Genomic DNA, 23089 nt, shown 5'->3' with positions numbered 1-23089 from the left:
GTGTTAATAATTAGAAAATCATTATGAAAAGAAGAAAATAATCAATCAAATGAAATTCTGGGTGCAAACTTTTGCCTTTAAAAACTATATCTTACAATTCTATGAGATCAAAGCCAACTTCACTGAATTTTCCAGAAAATTCATTCTAATTGGGATGAGGCCAATTTCTTTATCTGAAAACATCTTAGCAATGAAGTACCATATACATGTATGAGCTCACCCATCAGTAATGGCATTTAGACAAACAGTTAAAAGCTAAGCCTTATTACAAAAACAATGTCCACATCTCCCTAAAGCTATAGACAGCGAAACACTCTCCAATCTGGAGCCAAGAATAAGTAACTGATCAGTCATAAGGTTTGGGATTCACCACAGCCAGTTAGCTCACTTAACCATTTCACTGCAGCAATCCTTATATCCACTGTACATTTGGCAAGTTGGAGATTTTCAAATATTCTATACTCAGTATGTTAGGTATTACAAATAACTACACATACTTTTGCAAATACCGATGTTCCCATTTGTTCTCTTGTTTTATGCACTTTATTTACCTCCTTCCAAAACATCTTTTTATTCTCCCTAAAATTTAATCATACTCTCTCATCCCAACTCTCATTTGCCCTCTTTTTCACCTCTTGCACCTTTCTCTTGACCTTCTGCCTCTTTCTTTTATACATCTCCCAGTCATTCGCACTATTTCCCTGCAAAAAACATCCAAATACCTCTCTCTTCTCTTTCACTAATAATCTTACTTCTTCATCCCACCACTCACTACCCTTTCTAATCTTCCCACCTCCCACCTTTCTCATGCCACAAGCATCATTTGCTTAAGCCATCACTGCTTCCCAAAATACATCCCATTCCTCCCCCACTCCCCTTACGTCCTTTTTCCATTCTGCACTCAGACTCTCCTGGTACTTCCTCACACAAGTCTCCTTCCTAAGTTCACTTACTTCCACCACTCTCTTCACCCCAACATTCTCTCTTCTTTTCTGAAAACCTCTACAAATTTTCACCTTCGCCTCCACAAGATAATGATCAGACATCCCTCCAGTTGCACCTCTCAGCACATTAACATCCAAAAGTCTCTCATCAATTAACACATAATCCAATAATGCTCTCAGGCCATCTCTCCTACTTACATATGTACTTATATATACCACTCTTTTTAAACCAGGTATTTCCAATCATCAGTCCTTTTTCAGCACACAAATCTACAAGCTCTTCACCATTTCCATTTACAACACTGAACACCCCGCGTACACCAATTATTCCCTCAACTGCCACATTACTCACCTTTGCATTCAAATCACCCATCACTATAACCCAATCTCGTGCATCAAAACTGCTAACACACTCACTCACCTGCTTCCAAAACACTTGCCTCTCGTGATCTTTCTTCTCATGACCAGGGGAGCATAGGCACCAATAATCACCCATCTCTCTCCATCCACTTTCAGTTCTACCTATATCATTCTAGAGTTTACTTTCTTACACTATCACATACTCCCACAACTCCTGTTTCAGGAGTAGTGCTACTCCTTCCTTTGCTCTTATCCTCTCACCAACCCCTGACTTTACTCCCAAGACATTCCCAAACCACTCCTCCTCTTTACCCTTGAGCTTCGTTTCACTCAGAGCCAAAACATCCAGGTTCCTTTCCTCAAACATACTACCTATCTCTCCTTTTTCCTCATCTTGGTTACATCCACACATATTTAGACACCCCAATCTGAGCCTTCAAGGAGGATGAGCACTCCCCGCATGACTCCTTCTTCTGTTTCCCCTTTTAGAAAATTTAGACAGTTAAAATACAAGGAGGGGGCTAATGGGGAGGTAATAACAAGTAGTAGTGATGTGAGAAGGAGATGAGTGAGTACTTTGAAGGTTTGTTGAATGTGTTAGATGATAGAGTGGCAGATACAGGGTGTTTTGGTTGAGGTGGTGTATGAAGTGAGAGGATCAGGGAGAATGATTTGGTGAACAGAGAAGAGGTAGTGAAAGCTTTGTGGAAGATGAAAGCCAGCGAGGTGGCGGGTTTGGATGGTATTTCAGTGGAATATATTAAAATAGGGGTGACTGTGTTGTTGATTAGTTGGTCAGGATAATCAGTGTATGTATGGTTAATGGTGAAGTAGAATGCATGCATAGTGCCATTGTACAAAGGCAAAGGGGATAAAGGCGAGTGTTTATATTACAGAGGTATAAGTTTGTCGAGTATTCCTCGCAAATCATATGGGAGGGTATTGATTGAGAGGGTGAAGGCATGTACAGAGCATCAGATTGGGGAAGAGCAGTGTGGTTTCAGAAGTGGTAGATGATGTGTGGATCAGGGGTTTGCTTTGAAGAATGTATGTGAGAAATACTTAGAAAAACAAATGGATTTATATGTAGCATTTATGGCTCTGGAGAAGGTATATGATAGAGTTGATAAAGATGCTCTATGGAAGGTATTAAGAGTATATGGTGTGGGAGGCAAGTTGCTAGAAGCAGTGAAAAGTTTTTATCAAGGATGTAAGGCACGTGTACAAGTAGGAAGAGAGGAAAGTGACCGGTTCCCAGTCAATTTCGGTTTGCAGCAGGGGTGCGTCATTTCTCCATGGTTGTATAATTTGTTTATGGATGGGGTTGTTAGGGGGTGACTGCAATATTTTTGGAGAGAGGAGCAAGTATGCAGTATGTTGTGGATGAGAGGGCTCGGAAAGTGAGTCAGCTGTTGTTCACTGATGACACAGCGCTGGTGGCTGACTCAGGTGAGAAACTGCAGAAGCTGGTGACTAAGTTTGGTAAAGTGTGTGAAAGAAAGCTGAGAGTAAATGTGAATAAAAGCAAAGTTATTAGGTACAGTAGCGTTGAGGGACAAGTCAACTGGGAGGTAAGTTTGATTGGAGAAAAACTGGAGGAAGTGGGGTTGACAGACAAGTCAACTGGGAGGTAAGTTTGACTGGAGAAAAACTGGAGGAAGTGAAGTGTTTTAGATATCTGGGAGTGGATTTACCAGTGGATGGAACCATGGAATCGGAAGCGAGTCACAGGGTGGGGGAGGGAGCGAAGGTTCTGGGAGTGTTGAAGAATGTGTGGAAGGCGATAACATTATCTCGCAAAGCAAAAATGGGTATGTTTGAAGGAACAGTGGTTCCAACAATGTTATATGGTTGCATGGTGTGGGCTATAGATAGAGTTGTGCGGAGGAGGGTGAATGTGTTGGTAATGAGATGTTTAAGGACATGTGGTGTGAGGTGGTTTGATCGAGTAAGCAATGAAAGGGTAAGAGAGATGTGTGGTAATAAAAAGAGTGTGGTTGAGAGAGCAGAAGAGGGTGTTTTGAAATGGTTTGTCACATGAAGAGAATGAGTGAGGAAAGATTGACAAAGAGGATATATGTGTCAGAGGTGGAGGGAACAAGGAGAAGCGGGAGACCAAATTGGAGGTGGAAGGATGGAGTGAAAAAGATTTTGAGTGATTGGGGCCTGAACATGCAGGAGGGTGAAAGGCGTGCAAGGAATAGAGTGAATTGGAACGATGTGGTCTACTGGTGTCGACGTGCTGTCAATGGATTAAACCAAGGCATGTGAAGTGTCTGGGGTAAACCGTGGAAAGTTTTGTGGGGCCTGGATGTGGAAAGGGAGCTGTGGTTTCAGTGTATTATACAAGACAGCTAGAGACTGAGTGTGAATGAATGTGGCCTTTGTTATCTTTTCTTAGCGCTACCTCATGTGCAAGTGGGGGGAGGGGGTTGTTATTTCATGTGCAGCGGGGTGGCGACGGGAATAACTGAGGGCAGCAAGTATGAATATGTGCATGTATATATATACATTTGTCTGTGTATGTACAATGTATGTATACATTGAAATGTATAGTTATGTATATGTGCGTGTGTGGGCGTGTATGTATATACATGTGTATGTGGACAGGTTGGGCCATTCTTTCGTCTGTTTCCTTGTGCTTCCTCACTAATGTGGGAGACAGCGACAAAGTACAATAAATAAATAAATACTTTTGCAAATAAAATAAAATATAGTTTAGAGAAACATTTTCTGTGTTTTACATGCCCTTAACTTGGGCTGCTTCATTCTCAAGCATATGAAATACACTGTCAGTACTGTCATGTAGACAAACAGATGTGTGGTATCTTTTTTTTTATTTACAAATATAATCGCTACAGGTTTTCACTACTAACATCTATTATTTTGCAAGAGTGTCACATTTGCACAAATCATTACAAGTACATATTAAGAGGGCAAATATCTCACACAAACTCTCTTAATTATCTCCATACAAACTAACCAATTCATGGATGAGATTTACATCATGGCATCTAGTAATAATGGTGGGGAAGCCACTAAAAACATCACTGACTATATATCAAACCTACACACAAGGGTTGGCAATTCAAACTCTTTTATCAGATGCACTCCACTTGCAGTGAAAACAGAATACTGTGGTGTATACTTAACAGCAGCAGTGAATAAGTTAAAAAATGCCTGAAAGTCTTCAGATAAATCTCAGTACAAGGCAAGTAATCTGTGCAACTAAAAATACAAGAGTAGTTTGCCTAGTGAAACTTAAGATTTATAACCCAACCTTGTTCTACAAGAGCATGGAGTGACAAGGAAGCTTCTCTCATTCAGTAATTAAACTTGTTATCTTTCAAAAGGTAACTTCCCTCATTCGGTAATTACACTCATTAACTCTCCATAGATATGGTAATACATAAGATGAGGGATTGTGATATAGGATGTTGCTACTTAATGAAGGGCCTCAACAACTAATGAGCTTTATAATGGGAGCCTGCTTCTAATGTATTGCCTGTAACCTAATAACTACCAATACTTGGTCACCTAGAACTAAAGTGGAGCCACTTCAGTTTTTAGACTTTCCATGTACACTCTTATGTCTCTAGTCTGACAACCTTGGGGCTAAGCAGTTGCTGAACTACAGATTTCAAAGGAGTATGAATATCAAAATAGTACAAAGGGACCTAATAGTAAATCAAATAGATCATAACATGTAATTATTTATCATTATAATACTTGATCAGCATTTCCCATGTTAATGAGGTAGTGCCAGGAAACAAAGACAAACCCATCCACTCACATACACACATATACATATATATGCACACACATGTACATATACATATACAAACATGTATACACAAACACATACATATAGATATATAAACATGTACTACAGATTCATACCTGCTCGCCTTTCTCCATTCCTGGCACCACCCTGCCCCACAGGAAACAGCATCGCCATCCCCTGCAACAGTGAGGTAGCGCCAGGAAACATTCAAAGAAAGGCCACATCCACTCACACCCATTTCTAGCTGTCATGTGTAATGCACTCAAACCACATCTTCCTATCCACTTCCAGGCCCCACACACATTTCCATGGTTTACCCCGGATGCTTCACATGCCCTGGTTCAGTCCACTGATAGCACATTGACCCCAGTATACAGCATTCCAATTCAATCTATTCCTTGCACACCTTTCACCCTCCTGCATGTTCAGGTCCCAATCACTCAAAAACATTTTCACTCTATCCTCCCACCTCCAGTTTGGTCTCCCGCTTCTCCTTGTTCCTTCCACACATATATCCTCTCTGTCAATATTTCCTCACTCATTTTCTCCATATGTTCAAACCATCTTAACACACCCTATTCTGCTCTCTCAACCACTCTATTTTTATTACCAAACATTTCTCTTACCCTTTCATTATTCATTTGATCAAACAAACCACCTCACACCACATACTGTCGTAAAACATTTCATTTCCAACATATCCACCCTCCTCTAGACAACCCTGTCTAGAGCCCATTCCTCACAACCATATAATAATGTTGGAACTATTTTTCCTTCAAACACACCCATTTTTGCTCTCCGAGATAACATTCTCTCTTTCAACACATTCCTGAATGCTACCAGAAACTTTACTCCCTAGCCCATCCTATGACTCACTTCCACTTCTGAGGTTCCTTCCACAGCCAAGTCCACTTCCAGATTCCAAAACACTTCACTTCCTCCAATTTTTCTCCATTCAAACTTACATCCAAAATGACTTGTCCCTCAACCCTGCTGAACCTAATGCTTCCAAACTCAGTTAACATATACTTACAAGTGAATTTATCTTATGTAAAGTGGTGAGAATCAGAGTATTGGAAACATTACTAGAATAGTATTAGAAATGCAGCAATCTAGTAAAACAAAAACAACATATACTCACAAAAGGGTAAATTCCCCAAAGTATGCAGGACATTGAAATCGAGGGAAAATGTGGGGTAAATCTATGGAATACAGAGAAAAGTCAAGCTAACTCAAGAAACCTAACCTAACTTAACCTAGCCACAACAGTACGAGATGAAGTCTTACTTATATTCTGGCCTAGTAAACATAATGAGGCAATTTCCATGATTATATAGAGAATAGAAGTGTTTCAGTAAGTAATACTTCTATTTTAAGGCAAATGATACCCTAAACTATTACCTGCAATTTTTGGTATTTTATAATAATTTGCTTGATAACCTCACAAGTACTATTTTTCACGCGGAATACGAATGTGTGGTCGAAATATTGCCTGGATATCTGTTGTTTGCATATAATGCTAAGCTTTTAGACCTTGGAAATATGCTGTTTACAAATAATGCTACACTTAAAAGCCCTTGGATATCTTTTTTTTTTTTTTTTTTTTTTGCAGACATTGCTACAACTAAAAAGCCATTAGATATCTGTTGTTTGCAGATAGTACTATATTTAAAAGCCCTTGAATATCTGTTCTTAGCTGATAATGCTTCACTTTAAAAGCCCTTGGATACCTGTTGTTCGCAAATAATGCTACACTTTAAAAGGCCTTGAATATCTGTTGTTTGCAGATAATGCTACACCCCAAGTTGTACCATGGATGTTTATTGGGAAATTTCAGTCGATTATTAGGTAAAATAGAATGAGAGTGTCAGCAATAATGCTATTTTATAAAGCTTTGCTTATGTCTCTTGAGTATAGACAAGTTTCGTCTCAATAAATGACAGATCCACCTGACTGTTCCTGGCATCAGGTGGACAATACGTGCTTGTTCAACAGTGTTCCTTCCTTTAATCAAAACTTTCTTTAAGTGTAAGTGTAATCAATAAGCCTTTCCAGTGGTTGATGAGAATTATTAATGAGGATCAAAAGGCTGATAAGTAATTTCGGTGGATGAGTAATTTTTGTGTGACTCTGCTGCCAGCGAAAGGGAAGGCTCAAGTAGAAGAGTAATGGCCCCTCCCATGACACCTGCAAATATAAGGCATACTCCTATGACTACACTTTATTGTGTGATTCTGCCACCAGTGAGAGGGAACACTAAGGTGGTAGTGTATTTGCCCCTCCCAGTAACCCAGCTAACTCAAGGATTATCCCGTCCCCTACCTTTGGAGCAACACCATCAGGTAGTACGTTGTTAACAACAGCTGCCCAGGGTGGTACTACTGTCCTAATTGAGGAGCATTAAAGTGGTGTCCAGAAGCATCTTGCACTCTCCATGTCAGGAGTGCTGGTCTTACCATATGTCTAATCAGAAATGATTACTGGGCTAATCCTACCAACATCTTACAAGCATCATACACCTAATCAAACATTGCTTATCATTATTACTTTTTTTACTTAAGTACTCTTGTCATTTCCTGTCCACTCAAACATATATAAATATCAATAAGATAAGAGTCCATCAAATCTACAGCCCCTAGTCCCTGGTATCATGGGGTGCTAAGAATCTCTGGGTTTCTGCCTGACTCTACTGCTGATGAGAGGGGGGGGCTCTGGCAGTAATTGTACCGCCCCTTCCATGACCTTTTCCTCTCTGTGAGACATTTCTCTTTATCTATTTACCATACCAACATTCGTGGTCTCTCTAGTAACCTCTCCTCAGTTGAACACCATCTGTCTTGTACCTCTCCTAATATCTGCTTCACTCTGAGACACAGTTGTCAAAAGATGTTCTGACAAGTTCCATTTTTCATATCTAACTATGACCTCCACTAACAATTCCGGTTCAAAGGTGATGTTTATGCCTATTCCAACATAAACACCTATTGCACACCTCAAGGACCTTGAGTCTCCAAACTTTGATGTTATGTGGTTCAAGGTCTGTCTTCCTACTACCACACTTTTCCTCTGTTTCACTTATTGCTCACCTATTTCAACAAATTTTATATCTTCTTCAACTATCAAAATGCCTGCCATGAGATTGTGACACCCTCTCACCTGCAGGCCGAGATCCTCTACCTCAGGGATTTCAACGTTCACCATAGGGAATGGTTGAAATCCTCCCATACAGATACTGGAGGGATTGAAACCCTCATTTTCTCCATTCTTAAAGATTTAGAGCAAATTATCTCCCATCCTATCATATACCTAATATTCTGGATTTGTTTTTCACCTCTAGTCCATCCTGCTGTAAATTCACAATCTCGCCCCCAATTCGTCCTTCTGATCACACTCTCATGCTCCTTCTAAGCATAAATACTGGCACCTCAACAAAGCTGACTGGAAGAACTTACATAACTTCTTTTCTGACTTTCCTTGAGTAAATACTCTCTCTTATGTGGTGATGCTTCTGTCTCCGCCAAACACGTAGTAGAGATTATTCTTGCAGGAATGGAAGCATTCATCCCCACCTTCATGACATCTTCATCCAATCCATGGTTCACCCATTCCTGTTTTAAGGCCATTCAGACAAGTGGTCAGGCATATTGAGCTTAGGAAAACTCTCTTTCCTCTGGCTCCCATTCTGCTTTTATCACTGCCCATAATCACTGCAAGCACATTATCTGTGAGGTGAAGCATTCCTTTATTCAAAGGAAGTGCATTAACCTCTCCTTGTCATCCACTGATAGTTCTCTCTGGTCTTTAGCTAAAGGTATCTCAGACAACTTCTGTTGCTCTACCTTTCTTCACTTTTCTGTTCTGACAGAGCAACTCTCCTTGGTTCCCATTCCTTCTCTAACTCAAACTTGGTTGACTTTAACATTCCTTCACCCCTTGATGCTCCTCTTACTAATCCTATGCCTCTTCCCATAATCTCTTTTCAGACTGTCCAAACAGCGCTTCTTTCTCTGGACACAAGCAAGGCTTGTGGTCTTAATGGCATCCATCCCCATGTACTGAAAGATTGTGCCTTTAAACTTGCACCTGTGTTTGCTCATCTGTTCTGTTTCTGCTTAAAAACCAACACTTTTCCTTCTCCTTGGAGACACACATTGATACATCCCATCCCAATGAAGGGTGACCATTCTGATTCCTTTAACTATTGTCCTATTGCACTGACATCTACCATTTCCAAAGTCTTTGAATCAATCCTCAACTCCCATGTCCTTAAACACCTTGAAAATCACTGTCTTCTCTGTGATCAACAGCATGGCTTCCATACGGCGAGATCCACAGGTGATACTCTTTCCTATCTCAGTAATGTCTGTTTATCATACCTGAAAGATTTTGTGAAGTCATGTGTAGTTGCCCTTGACATATCTAAGGCTTTGACAGGGTGTGGCATCAGGGTCTCACCCATATCTAAGGCTTTGATGGTGTGGCATCGGGGTCTCATCTCTAACCTCCCCTCTTTTGTCTTCCTTCCATTGCTTTGCTCCTTCATATCTAGCTTCCTCTCTGGCCAATCTATCTCTGTGGTTCTTGATGGATCAGCCTCTCTCTTTTTCTCTACCAACAGTGGTGTCCCTCAAGGTTCTGTCCTGTCCCCTACACTTTTCCTCTTTTTTTTTCAACTGTTTCCCCTCCTCCACAAATAATACAATACACTCATATGCTGGCAACTCAACACTTCATTCATCCGCATCCTTCAATTTTGCTTCCTCTTCTCTCATTCAATCTGCATCTTGTCTTGACACAGCTTCCTTACTAAACTCAGACAGACAGGATATCTCAGTGGGGTACACGAAATCTTGTTAAGTTTAATGCCTCCAAGGCTCACTTTCAACCCATCTCTCTACTGAAAACTCCTCAGCTCTTGCCTCTCCTTTGACTGTTTTGTAATTCCACCTCTTGACTCAATGAACATATATGGTATTACTGTAACATCCACTCTTTTCTCAGAAACCTCACATTACAGGAATAGCTAAGACTGCCTCTAAGAAACTGGGTGTCCTTTTTAGATGTTGAAATTTCTCTTCTGAACAGTTGTTCCATTTATAGAAGAGATTGATTCATCCTTGTATGGAGTACTGCTCTCACATTTGGGGTGGTTCTAGCTCTGTATCCTTATTTGACAAAGTTGAGTCAAAAGCAGTCTGACTTATAAAGTGTCCCTGGCTAACTTCCAAACTTGACCCCCTTGCCCTACGCTGCAATGTTGGCTCACTTTTGCTCTTCTATAGGTATTACTTTGGTTTCTGCTCCCAAGAGCTGGCTCCTTGTATGCTCCTCCCACCAGCTAGACCATGCAATACTCAGTGAACTGTTACATTACATGGTTATTGTGTCCAGTGGCAACTCAAGGGTGGGCTGTTTTGATACCTGCTTCTTTCCCTACACATTGAAGCTTTGAATCTCTCTACCTTCTCATGTCTTTCCCAATACCTATGACCCCAAACATCTCAAAAGAAAAGTCTTTCAACTCCTCAAAAATTTGTAAATACTTTCCCTTGTCTTGTCTTTTTCTGCTTCATAATTCTCACTTTATCAAAATTAAGGCCTGGTCTTGAAGTGGACTTCTGTCCATAACTGAAGCCTTCAACACACACACACACACAAAAAAAGACACCTATTGATTTTGTGCTAAAATTTCTAATTTCATATATTTCTTTGTTCTGCTTACATTATCTCAAAATAATATAATAATTCTAAATTAAAGCTAACTATCAGTGATATTTTGACAACTAAATATAAGACATACCAAATTATGGTAAAATAAAAAAGATTATGATTGTTCTTTGCTTTGAAGATCTAACCTCAAAGTGTTAATGCTGTGATCACATGATGCACAGATGTTTATACTGAGACAATGGCAAAGGATACTAATCAGTTATAGATATGTAATTAATGCTCATATTCATACAAATTAGGTCAACTGTTAGTCTGCTAAAACTTTTAATCTTTCATACTATTCGCCACTTCCCGCATTAGCAAGGTAGCGTTAGAAAACAGAGGACTGGGCCTTTGAGGGAATATCCTCACCTGGCCCCCTTCTCTGTTCCTTCTTTCGGAAAATGAAAAAAAAAAATAAGAGGGGAGGATTTCCAGCCACCCGCTCCCTCCCCTTTTAGTCGCCGTCTACGACACGCAGGGAATACCTGGGAAGTATTCTTTCTCCCCTAACCCCAGGGAGAATATATATATATATATATATATATATAGGTGGTGTGCGAAGTGAGAGGGTTAGGGAAAATGATTTGGTAAACAGAGAAGAGGTAGTAAAAGCTTTGCGGAAGATGAAAGCCGGCAAGGCAGCAGGTTTGGATGGTATTGCAGTGGAATTTATCAAAAAAGGGGGTGACTGTATTATTGACTGGTTGGTAAGGTTATTTAATGTACGTATGACTCATGGTGATTCAATGCCTAATTAATTTGTTCAGCTGTATAAAACACTTGGTGTTCAATCTCACAATGACAAACATTATGGAGATTTACAGTACAGTAACATACGGTAGTACTAAAGCATAGTATATGGATCCACTTAATTATATTTTATTTTGCTTTGTCGCTGTCTCCCGCGTCAAAGCCAAAATTAAATTTTCAATCCACTGACTTCTCCTCATAAACATCTCCCATCAACTTCTAACTCTATTTTCTCATATGCTAATGATTCCAATTTACTCATTTCAAATCATTTTCTGTCCCCTTCTCATTCACATACTTGTTCCCTATGTCACAATGAACATGTCTCCTTTATCAATTTGAACCTGTGCACAATCTTGGATGGAGAGATCACCAACATAAGCTGAGTTATCAGAGTTGAGACTTGATTTCTCCCTGCATTTCTAAGTGACACTTGCTTTCTTCTGTTCAATTTTAAAACACCACATTTTGACCATATATCAGCATATGCATTTTCACATCCAACATCTTTGCCTCTACATGCCTGTCAATTACCATATCATCCAACAATGCCTACTGACCTCTAACACCACTCATCCATGTATACTTCTGCATACACTTTTTTTAATGTGTATTCCCATCACCACTCTTCTTTCAGTATATGACTTGACAAGCTTTTCCTCATTTTCATTTACACCTGAGCGCCCATGCCCTACCCCCAAAGTCATACCTTCAACTGCCACATTATCCATCCTTGCCTTTATATCCCCCTCTGCCAAGATTCTATCCCTTGCATCAAAACTGCCAAGGTACTCAGTCAACTCGTTGAAAGCACTCTTTTTTTTCCCCAATATGAGGGGCATAAGCATGAATAATCACCCAACTCTCATAATCTACAGACATTCTAACCCACATCAATCATGGCCTCACTTCTTAAACATTTCAATACAGTCCCATAGCTCCATTTTCATCAAAAGTGCCACCCTTTCCTTTGATGCAGTCTTGTCACTAACCCTGGACTATACAAACTGAGCATTCCTAACCCATTCTACCCCCTCCCATTTCAACTCTTTCACCCAAATACCTAAGTTTCCCTTTTCATAATAAGCATCTACATCACCCTTCATTTCTATCTAGTCACAACCACTTATATTTAGACAACCCAACCTTAGCCTTCAAGCACAAGTCCTTACTTGGGTACTGTCCATGTTCCTGTCTTTAGAAAGAAAAAATACAAGATAAGGTTTCTAAGCCCCACACACCCCTATCAGTCACTTCATAAGAGACAAGGGAGATCCAAGGGTAGTATTGAATCTTACTCCCTTATTCCCTATTAAGAACTGTTGATACCAAATAAACCAAGAAAATTTGGTGAGCAAACACATTCATGGCAAGTATTTTGATAAAAAATGTTTGACAATGAAATAATTTACCTGCAACAATTTGTTTTGATGTTCCCAAGGAGATTTCCTAGATACAGCTTATCAAAACGTCCCAACATAAGGATGTTCTTAATAGCTCTTTTCATAACACACAAGTTATGAGCAGAACCCCAGACTTCACTTGGGATAACACGGCGCAACACTGCTAGAGTCAAAGCAAACACTTGCTTCCACCCTAAAGGAGGTACATCTTCCAATGGCTTATTTCTTACAGACTGAAAAAATATATGAATATAATGAGTGAAACTGAGATATAATGCTATTACATGGTGGGCTATTTTTCATTTAACACTCTAAATCACATTTCACTAATAATCTACTCACTCTGCACCTTAATTAAATATATTTTCTTAATCATATTTAACACTCAAATATATTTTTTTGACCTTACATATTACTACATGAAAAGAGATACAACTCCATTCAAATGAAGTAAACACAACAACTCATTATCTGCAAGTATAAAATACTTTTACCTTTATTCAACCAGCCTTATATGTCTGCCTCCCAAACATTTTCAAAGGCGATGTCACACTTACACTTTATTACTTTATCATCTCTACTTTGGCCTTGATTACTACCTGCAGGTGTTTGGGCATGAAACTGGCAAGGTTCCTGAAGTATTCTATGTCTACAGGGTCTTAACCTCCTGAATGAGGTGTCACAAGAAGTAGCTGCCTGATAATGAGTTCTGAGCACTCAGCGGCCCCTAAAATCTCATGTGTACTCACATTTTCTTGCTTCTAGGCAAGAATTTGAGGTTTCTCCTTCTTAGAAAAGTAATAGCTAATCATCTTGAAGAACAGGTGGAAGAGATACAGTACCCAAAAGTAAAATTCCCAAAATGAAGTGGCAATCTGGAAGAGTAAAGAAAGAACATCCTTCCCTCAAGACAGCCTGAGGCACACTGATGCATGTTTCTGGAGAAAACAACTTTACAAACACTGTCTCAGATCTCAAAAGTATGATGATTTCACCCTGAAAGCATCACATGATTGTACCCACAAGAAACCTTAGCCATGTTTTGCCTCTGAAAATGAATGGGGAGGGGACAATCTTTTTTGCTGATGCTCTATCTAACTCACAGTTCAAATCCTAAATAAGGCCAAGACTAGAACATGCATCTTAAGTTTGATCAATGCACCTAAAGAGCTTAAAGAGAAAGTCCAGAGGAGGGAAACATTGATGGTATCAGAATCAAGATAGCTAGGTACAGGGAAAGGATGGGTTTAAATTTGCCCACCTTGCAAGAGGGAAGAGTGAGAACGGTGACCTGATCACAACCTCTACATTTTTAAAACAGATTGATGATGTGGACAGTGACCTGTCCTTTGACAGATGTAGGAATACAGCAACCAGAGGACTTAACTTAAAGTTAAGCTGGAAGCTTGTTAAAAAAAGATGTAAAGAAGGACTTTCATAGAATAGGGGTGGTGGATAAATAGAGGAAAATGGCTGCCTAAGGCATGGTTAATGCAGAGGGCACAATAACAGAAATAATGAAGGATGTTAGGGAGATAATTCTGTAGATGAGAGTTAGTATGCTGTGATCAAAATGCCAGAAACAATTCTGGAAAGCTATACTTTATTTCTGTAATAACAAATATGCAAACAAGTTGAAAATCTGTTCTCCGACTATTACCTGTAATTCAAGTTGCAGAAGGGCTTCCTGATGGTGATTATCATCATCTGCTTCAGGAGGAGCACACCTTAACAACACAGCAATATCATCTACCGTGATTTTGCATGTATCTGGAGATGTTTCACTTCTGCTGTGGGTATCATGCTGACAGTATGCAGATACAAGGTGTTGGAGAGACAGGCTTCTATAATTCTTAATGATTTTCTTTATTATGCTTGTTAATTCTGGTAGACATAGCACAGTATCAGCTGTTATATCTTGTAAGTTGATACCAGTGTTCATGGAGAGAATATCCTCCACCAACATGTATATGCCAGCATCCCCTAAAAGTAAAAACTCCTTATGAAAAAGAGAGAGACAGAGACAATTCGTACATTACTTACATAGCACTGACAGCACAGGCCACTTGTTTTATAACATACCTAGCTCCCATTTTGTGATGGGATTAGGTTCCTGAGAAACCTATCACTGCATGATCTGTCTTTATATATGCAAATGAAACCCAGCATATAAAGGAAGCTATGCTGCCGAGCCGAAAATTTTTTCTAACTCAGTGTCTGAACATGTAAGAGGATGTGAGGCATGCAGGGGATGAAGCAGTTTGGAAAAAAATGGTATATAGGGAGCAATGGGCTGAATAACAGTATTTGAAGATGTCTAGGGAAATCAAAGAAAGGCCTGTAAGGCATGATTGTTAATATGATCTCTGATTTTGGTGCATTATACATGACAGCTAGAGAGTGGATGTAAGCAAATAAGGCCATTTTTTCTGTTCTTGGCACAACCTCACATGCAGGAAACAGAGAATAGGTACGAAAAAACTCTTGGGGAAAGATTGTACATAAAACAGCTTAAGAGCAATATACCACTGAAAACTTACCAAAAAATGTAGTGATGAGTGCTTGAGGTGGTAGTAGAATGGGATGGGATGGAGTGGGGGTTACTGGGAAGGGAAGAGAGAGGGTGTAAGGTATGTGTATACTGTCCTCTAGATTACCTAATTCACAAAGTTTCAACTGGAGGTGGAGAAATTTTCTTAAGCCTTCTCACAAAGCTTCCAATATTGGCTTTGTCAGCTACCTCTTTCCCTATAAATGAATCTACCTTTGGGTAACTGATGATTTTATAACAATCTAGAGAACACTAGGGAATGTTCATGGTTGGAATATATTTGTTAAAGAAGGACATAACCTTATCTCAACAATCGAATGCTTCTGCCATCCCTTGGTTGCACAGAAGTGTGTGGCAAGGGATGTTTCTACCCTCTCCTCTTGGAGTTCTTCAGCCTCCAACTACTAAAGTTACTCAGTGATCAGAACCTCTGAATGTCTCCAGCAACTCAGCCACATCTTCCTTAATTTCAAGATTAGATTAGGAAGATATCTGTTTAATATTTGTCAGATTGTTTCAGAGTAAATGGCTTGTCAGCAAGGTGTTTGCTAGGGAAGGGACAACTATGAGTACAAATGGCTCAAGCATGAGGGCTTTTTATCTCTAAAAGGTTAATGGGTGGTCAAGAAGTATCTCAGTTGAAAAGCAGCTGGTACAGTTGCATAGAACTGTGTGCTCAAAAAACTGAGATAGGATTGCATTGGAAATATGTTTCATTGTGCTGGTGATAAATATTTGTGGCTGCAAAGTAACTGATCATTTTTTCTGTACAGTAAACCCTTGATTGAATGGACCCTTGACAGAACAGATTTCAGATTTAATGAGCCAGGCAAATAATAATACATCAATCAATAATAATAAGAAAATAGATAAAAAAAATCTCAAATGCCACATCATGAGCATTTCATATCATACTCATTTTTGGTAGTATGGGGTACTCGCTTTGTCTCAGTCTCAGTCTGCCTCAAGCTACAGTGCAGTCAGGTTGTATATAGAGAATTGTGACTTTATCTATTAAATAATTTTGCAATCCTTACATTTCAAAATGGCATCAAGTACCAGAGGAGTTAACAGAAAGTGTATGAGCTGTATATTGTATAACTGTATATTGTACAGTGTACTAAAAAAATGGCCCATAGGTTACATTAACGAACACCCCCTCCCGTGATTAGTAAATTAAATCGAGGGCTTACTGTAATTTGTAATTTTGATATGTTTGCTTTTGAAAGAGTGAGCAACCAGGCAGATGAGGCATAGTACAGTGGAGGAGATATATTGTTTGTAGAAAATACTAAGAGATTCTCTTCTTGTCTAAAATTTGTGCCATTGAGGGCATCTACTTTGTTTGGAAAGTGAATATTGCATGTTGTGTGTGAAGCCCAATACAGTCGTTTTTTTCTGGGAGGAGACAGTCCGTCATGATCGGTGATGTGAGGGTCTATGGGGTTCCATATCTGTCTGGGGTTGAGGGTGACTGTGGATTTCTGTGTGGAAGGAAACTACATTTTGAGCAAGCCAGTGCTACAATTACACTATGTAGTGCTGCATGTTTCTTGTTGCTGGTGGAGTGCTGTGATATACTTTTGTGGCCATTTGCACCTGATAATACATGCCCACTGCAGTGGAGGGAGGTCATGTAGGAAAAGAGTGAAGAGGGTTGGAAAAAGAACAGGTCTCTGAGTGACTACATTGTAGAACCTGAGTTACAAGAGTAATACATTTGTGTATAATCTAGCTTGATGGCAAACTATGGAGCTGGCCCATCAGTTTTTGTCATTTTTATAGAGCCTGGAATATAGTAATTTTTTGGGTGACGATGGTGTCGATTGCTTTGTTGATGTCTACATCCACTTTTTATGCAGGATGGGGTTTGGGGGTTGTGGTTTGATAAAGCCACCAGAATGTGTTGTATGAGGCTTACATGTAATGTAAAGCCATGCTGGGTGGGTGAGTGTGCGATGTTTTGACTGATACAGCAGTGAAATGAATTGGGTGTCAAAGGGAGTTGAAGAGTTTGAAAGATTTCATCACGGTTATCACATTAAAAAGTTTCCAGATGTAAGGAATTTTGTTGTATAGCCAAGAGTGGTTGACAATGTTAGTGATAACTTGGACTGATATTGGTGTAGGGGAGAAACTTACAGTTTTAAGCAAGTTATGAGTGAATTAAAGTGAAAAGTGGGAAAGAAGCTGTGTCTAAGTGAATTACTTATTTCTCACTCAGGAATGTCCTGGTGGGAAAGAAGCTGTGTCTAAGTGAATTACTTATTGCTCTCTCAGGAATGTCCTGTTTTGGGGTGTGGTAGGTTTGTGGCTGATTTCTGACTGATAATTAATGACTACTTCCATTCTTTGGGAGATTGGAATTTGCTGCATTGTCAGTGTTTCATGTAAGGAATCTTGGGTGGTGTGGAAGATGTGAATTTTCCTCACTGTTTGTGAATCAAGTACAGTTGGTTCTGTTGTTCACTGTGTCAAGGCGGGAATGCCAGTTTGCTGTCTGCTTTTTAATTATTAAGCTGATGAAGGTGTTTTTGAGCTTGCTGTTGGTGAATGGCTTTGTTTGACAGTAATTCCTTCCCTTATGGGATATGCACCTTGCAGGAAGAAGTTTGGATTATAGTGCTACCTATGTCTGTTTCTGTTTTTTGTTGCCTTCATTACTGATACGGTACTGCTGAAATGGAGGATCACAGGACCTAAAGATGTAAAACTGTCTAAGACAAAGTTTTGGAATGTGAAATCTATATATTCTGTAAATGTTGGTTAACCTGCTTTTCTGTAATATAAATGTTTTTGTTGTTGACTGTATGAACTGGGTAGCTTAGGTGGAGTGCCATCAAAATGGGAAGCGGGTGAGGCAGAGTTAATGCAGTGCATAACATGTAGTCCTAGATGCAGAATAGAAGTGCAAAAGGTAATGTTTGATGAGGTAGGGTTGTGGTGTTGGGCTGGAAGGCTGGTTGTTAGGTTGCAGAGAATTAGGATATTGGGTGGGTAAGGTTAGTTCACAAGTAATTCACCTTAAGAGTCTTCTGTATGGGTGGTGGTAGGGTAGAGGATGATTAAATCTCTTAATAAAAAAAGTTTGGCATGTGGTAAAGTTTTGTAGTAAGGATGTGTATCTTGGAGGGTGAGGTGATGGAGAGGGTAATCCAGGTGCTGATTGTATTGTAGGTACTTTGCAATTCTATATTTACAAATAGAATTTTGAATGCTGTCCTTGTCTATGATTTGTTTTGTGTTAAGCGGTGTTCATAAGTTCTTCTCTTTGTCCATGTTGTCTGCCTTATCTTGAGAGTATGGTAATACAAGAGGGGAGAGGGTGAATGTGGGTGTAAATCTGGTTTCTTGTACAGGGGCTATGTGTATGATATGATCTATGTTGAGTCGCCCTGCTTGTTTGTTTTTTATGCTGTTGATATCAGGCAGAATAATGTTTTGATCAAGATCTGGGTTCAGTGGGGTGGCTGTGTTTGCATCTGAAGTGGAGGGTTGTGTGTTTTGTACCATACAGGGAGGGAGTTTTACACTTGTGGGTTCCCCATCTCTTGAATATTCTCAACTATTGTTCATCTTAAGTTTATGTATGATGTCTGCATTACGATGTCCTAAGTCATTCTGTTCTATTCATCCACTGATCTTGTACCACAGGAGTACTTTACATTTTTTACTTAACAATTTTCTTTCTCAATTTCATGTTAAGTCCTCTGGTTTCTATGTCCCTACATCTCTCAAAGAACTGTTCGCGGTCCATTATGAAAAGTTTGTGATGACAGTTTGGGTTACGGGGTGTCTGCTTTGTTGTGTTATGCAGTCTATTATGGAGAGGACAAGCATATGATGGATATGAATCTATTGGTGGAAACTAATACATCTGGAGTATTGTAGTTCTGAGGCAAGGGTTTAGCACTGTACAGCATAATTACTGTGTAGTCATTAGCAACTTTTGGGAGGGCCACACAGATATGTTTCTCTCCCTTAATGGCACAGCTTTGGAACTCTAAACACTCATGCCTTTTCTAGCAACTACAACCTTTCATCTTTAAAAGACAAACAATCAAAACCTTGGAAAATTCTTAAAATTATATTTTCTTCTATTTTTTCCAAGATATGGCTTTGATGAATTCTGTCAGGAACTAAAGCCTAAGACGGAAGTCATAAAATCCAAAGCTCTCTTTAAAGTAAAGAAATAATCAAATGAACTGTTGGAATACAATCTTGGTATTATCATCATATATTGCAGTAAATAATGAAAATACACTGAAACCAACGTAAATGTCCCTTTGCAGTAATCTGTCATTTTTCATGTAAGTACACAATTTCTGCCAAAATTAATAGCTTACACTGAAGCATAAATTAGAAAGAATAGCCATTCAACACTTTTCATAACAGAGGAAATATAACACTCAATGCTAACCTTAATTGGTCCACTAGTCAGCAAAAAATATCAGTGCATCTTTAAGCTTTAAATTACATCTTAACATAACAATCTTAGTATGGGGAGGCTTTGTCCTCCAAAAGAACATCACTCTCTAGATTACCTTTGGGAGCTTTATTCAAGATGTGATCAGGTGGGACACTTTCATAAAACCGTCGGTTATACAGCATCCAAATAAATGGAACCTCTTGATCCTTCCGATAGCCGAGGTTATCTTCTCTTCTGCTCTGACCTTGCTCATGTAACTTCCTCCTCTTTGCAGAAACCTCATCTATGTCATCTAAAGTCCTCTTGCCCTGTGAACATGGACATATCCTATTGCTAATTTCTATCTTTTTTTTGGTACATGTTCATCATTTCCTACACTAGTGAGGTAGCACTGTGAACAGAGGAAGAAATGGCCTCATTCATTCACATCCATTCCATAGCAGTCATGTATATTGCACTGAAATCAGAGTCCCCTATTCATAATCACACCCCACAGAGCTGTCTACAGTTTTCTCCACAGCTTCATATGCCCTGGTTCAGCACATCAACAACATGCAATTCCCTTTATACCATATCACTCCAATTTGCTCTATTCATTGCAAGCCTCCTGCATATTCAGGCCCCAAGCCCTCAAAGTATCTTTCATTCCATCATTCCAACTCCTCCTTGGTTTCCCCTTTTTCCTTATCCCTTCCAGTTCTGACATGTGTAGCCTATTACTCATCCTTTCTTCATATGTCCAAACCATTCATTACACCCTCTTCAGCTCTCTCATACATACACTCCTCTAACTAACAAACCTCTCTTTTCCTATCATTTCTTACTTGATCAACCCCCCTTTAACAACTTATTGTCCTCAAACATTTCAATTCCAACACATTCATGCTATCCTATACATTTTGTCTAAGGCCCACACCTTGCATCTATACACCACCATGAAACATACCCATTTTTGCCCTTAAAGACAGTGATCTCTCTCTGTATATATCTGTCAATGCACACAAGACCTTTGCCTCCTTACCCACCTAATGCCTAAGTTCAGCTCCCATGATTCTAATTGCTGCCATATCCACTTACAGGTATTTACAACACTTCACTTCCTGCAAATTTTCTCCATTCAAACTCACTCCAAACAATCTTGCCTCTTCTCCCTTAATAACCTTACTTTTATTCATATTCTCTCAACTTTCTTCTTTCACACACTCCCAAATTCAGACAACAGCTTCTGCAGATTCTCATGTGAATCTGCCACTGGAACTATATCATAAACAAACAAAAATGAACCCCCATCAAAAACAAACAACCCCATAAGACTGTATACCTGCTTCTCTCCAAGAAAACATGCAGTAGCCTCCCTCACCACCCCATCCATAAACAGATGAAACAGCCATGGTAACATTAAACAACCCTGCTGCAGGCCCACCTTGAATCACTTAACCCTATCTCTACTTACTTGCAAATGTGCCTTACTTTCTTGAAAACAACCCATCACTGCTTCTAACAGCTTTCTAGCTACACCATATAAATGTAGCACCTTCCAGAGGGCATCTCGATCAACCCTATCATGCGCTTTCTCCAGATCCATAAATGCTTCATATACATTCCTCTGTTTCCCTAAGTATTTCTCTCATACATTCTTTAAAGCAAACATCTGATCCACACTTCCCCTTCCACCCTTAAACCACATTATTCTTCCCCATTCTGATGCTCTGCATGCCACCAACCTTTCCATCATAACTCTTTCATACAACTTACCAGCTATGCTCAACAAACTTACACCTCTGCAATTTTAACAGCCACCTTTATACCACTTACCTTTGTAGTATGGCACTATACATGCATTTTCAGTCCACAGGCACCTCATCATTACCCAAACACACACTAAAAATCATAATTAACCAATTAACAACACAGTCACCTCCTTTCTTAAGAAATTCAGTTGTAGTACCAACCACTCCAGCTGCCTTGCCACACTTCATCTTACTAAAGGCTTTCACCACCTCCTCTTTATTCACCACATCACATGCCATGACTATTGCTCTTTGCATACCTCCCAGTCCCAAATATCCTATATCTGCCCCCTATCATAAAAACACATTCAACAATCCTACACAGTCCTCAATCCATTTCCTCTTCACCTCATCTTTGCCTCCAACCACTTTCCTATTTGCTCCCTACATTGATGTTCCCGCTTTGTTCTTCTGTTTTTCTCACAAAAATAACCTTCAAAAACATTTTCTCATTCTCCCCCAAGTTTGTTGATATTCACTCACTACAACTCTCAAATGCCTTCTTTTTCAGCTGCTTTCTCTTGTATATCTCTCACTCACTTGCACTCCTTCCCTGTTAGTAATGCCTATACATCTCTCTTTTCTCTTTCACTAGCAAATTACCTTCATCTCACTACCCACTACCGTTACCTGTCCACCTCCCATCATCCACATACCATTTACTTCTTTTGCAGATGCCAGCACTGCTTTTTAAAATCTCTCTATTCCTCATCCACTCCCATAACTTTAGTTACTCTCACCTTTGCTGTTCTACACTCAATCTCCTAGTATTTCTTCACACAAGCCTCTTTTCCAAGCTCACATATTTTCACCACCCTCTTTTCACCTCCCCCAAGTAATGATCAGACATCCCAACAGCTGCCCCTCTTGGCACATTCACATTCAAGAGCCTCTCTTTTGGACACCTTTAAATCAGTACACGATCCATCAAAGCTTGCTTTCCAACTATCCCACTCCAGCTGTATGTCCTCTTTTTAAACAAGGTATTCACAAACATTGGCGCATTTTCAGCACATAACCATACAAACATATCACCATTTCCATTCACATCACTAAACACCCTATGCTTCCCAGTCAAACTCTCAACTGCATCATTATTCACTTTCCAACTCAAATCAAATATCACTAATATCCGATCGCTCTTATCAAAACTACTGACTTACTCTCTCAGCTGTTCCAAAGACATTTGCCTCTCTTCATCACAATTCTCACAGTCAAGTGCATAAGCACTAATAATCCCAACCTCTCATAACCCACTTTAATTTTCAACCACATCAGTCTGGAGTTCATTTCCTAAAATTCTCTCACATATTTCCACAAGTCCTTCTTCAGCAGAAGTGCATATCCCTCCTTAGCTCTCACCCTC

General features: G+C 39.5%; 1 protein-coding gene across 5 annotated transcripts in view; it reads right to left on the bottom strand.

Annotated features, from left to right (window-relative positions):
• Window positions 1-23089, bottom strand: part of LOC139764113 (uncharacterized) — a 50692-nt gene that overhangs the window by 18916 nt on the left and 8687 nt on the right. For 3 of the 5 annotated variants that reach the window (XM_071690608.1, XM_071690607.1, XM_071690611.1), the window contains exons 3-5: window positions 20049-20241; window positions 14614-14936; window positions 12963-13186 (exon numbers count right to left, since the gene is read on the bottom strand). In XM_071690608.1, coding sequence (XP_071546709.1) covers window positions 12963-13186; window positions 14614-14936; window positions 20049-20241 — 740 coding nt within the window. The remainder of the gene's footprint in view (window positions 1-12962; window positions 13187-14613; window positions 14937-20048; window positions 20242-23089) is intronic. The other 2 variants (XM_071690610.1, XM_071690609.1) reach the window with 1 other exon arrangement.

This window comes from Panulirus ornatus, chromosome 48 (assembly GCF_036320965.1).
Source record: "Panulirus ornatus isolate Po-2019 chromosome 48, ASM3632096v1, whole genome shotgun sequence".
Classification (NCBI taxonomy): Eukaryota; Metazoa; Arthropoda; class Malacostraca; order Decapoda; family Palinuridae; genus Panulirus; species Panulirus ornatus.
Note: the sequence above shows the minus strand (reverse complement) of the source record. Positions and strands in the feature narration are given on the sequence as shown.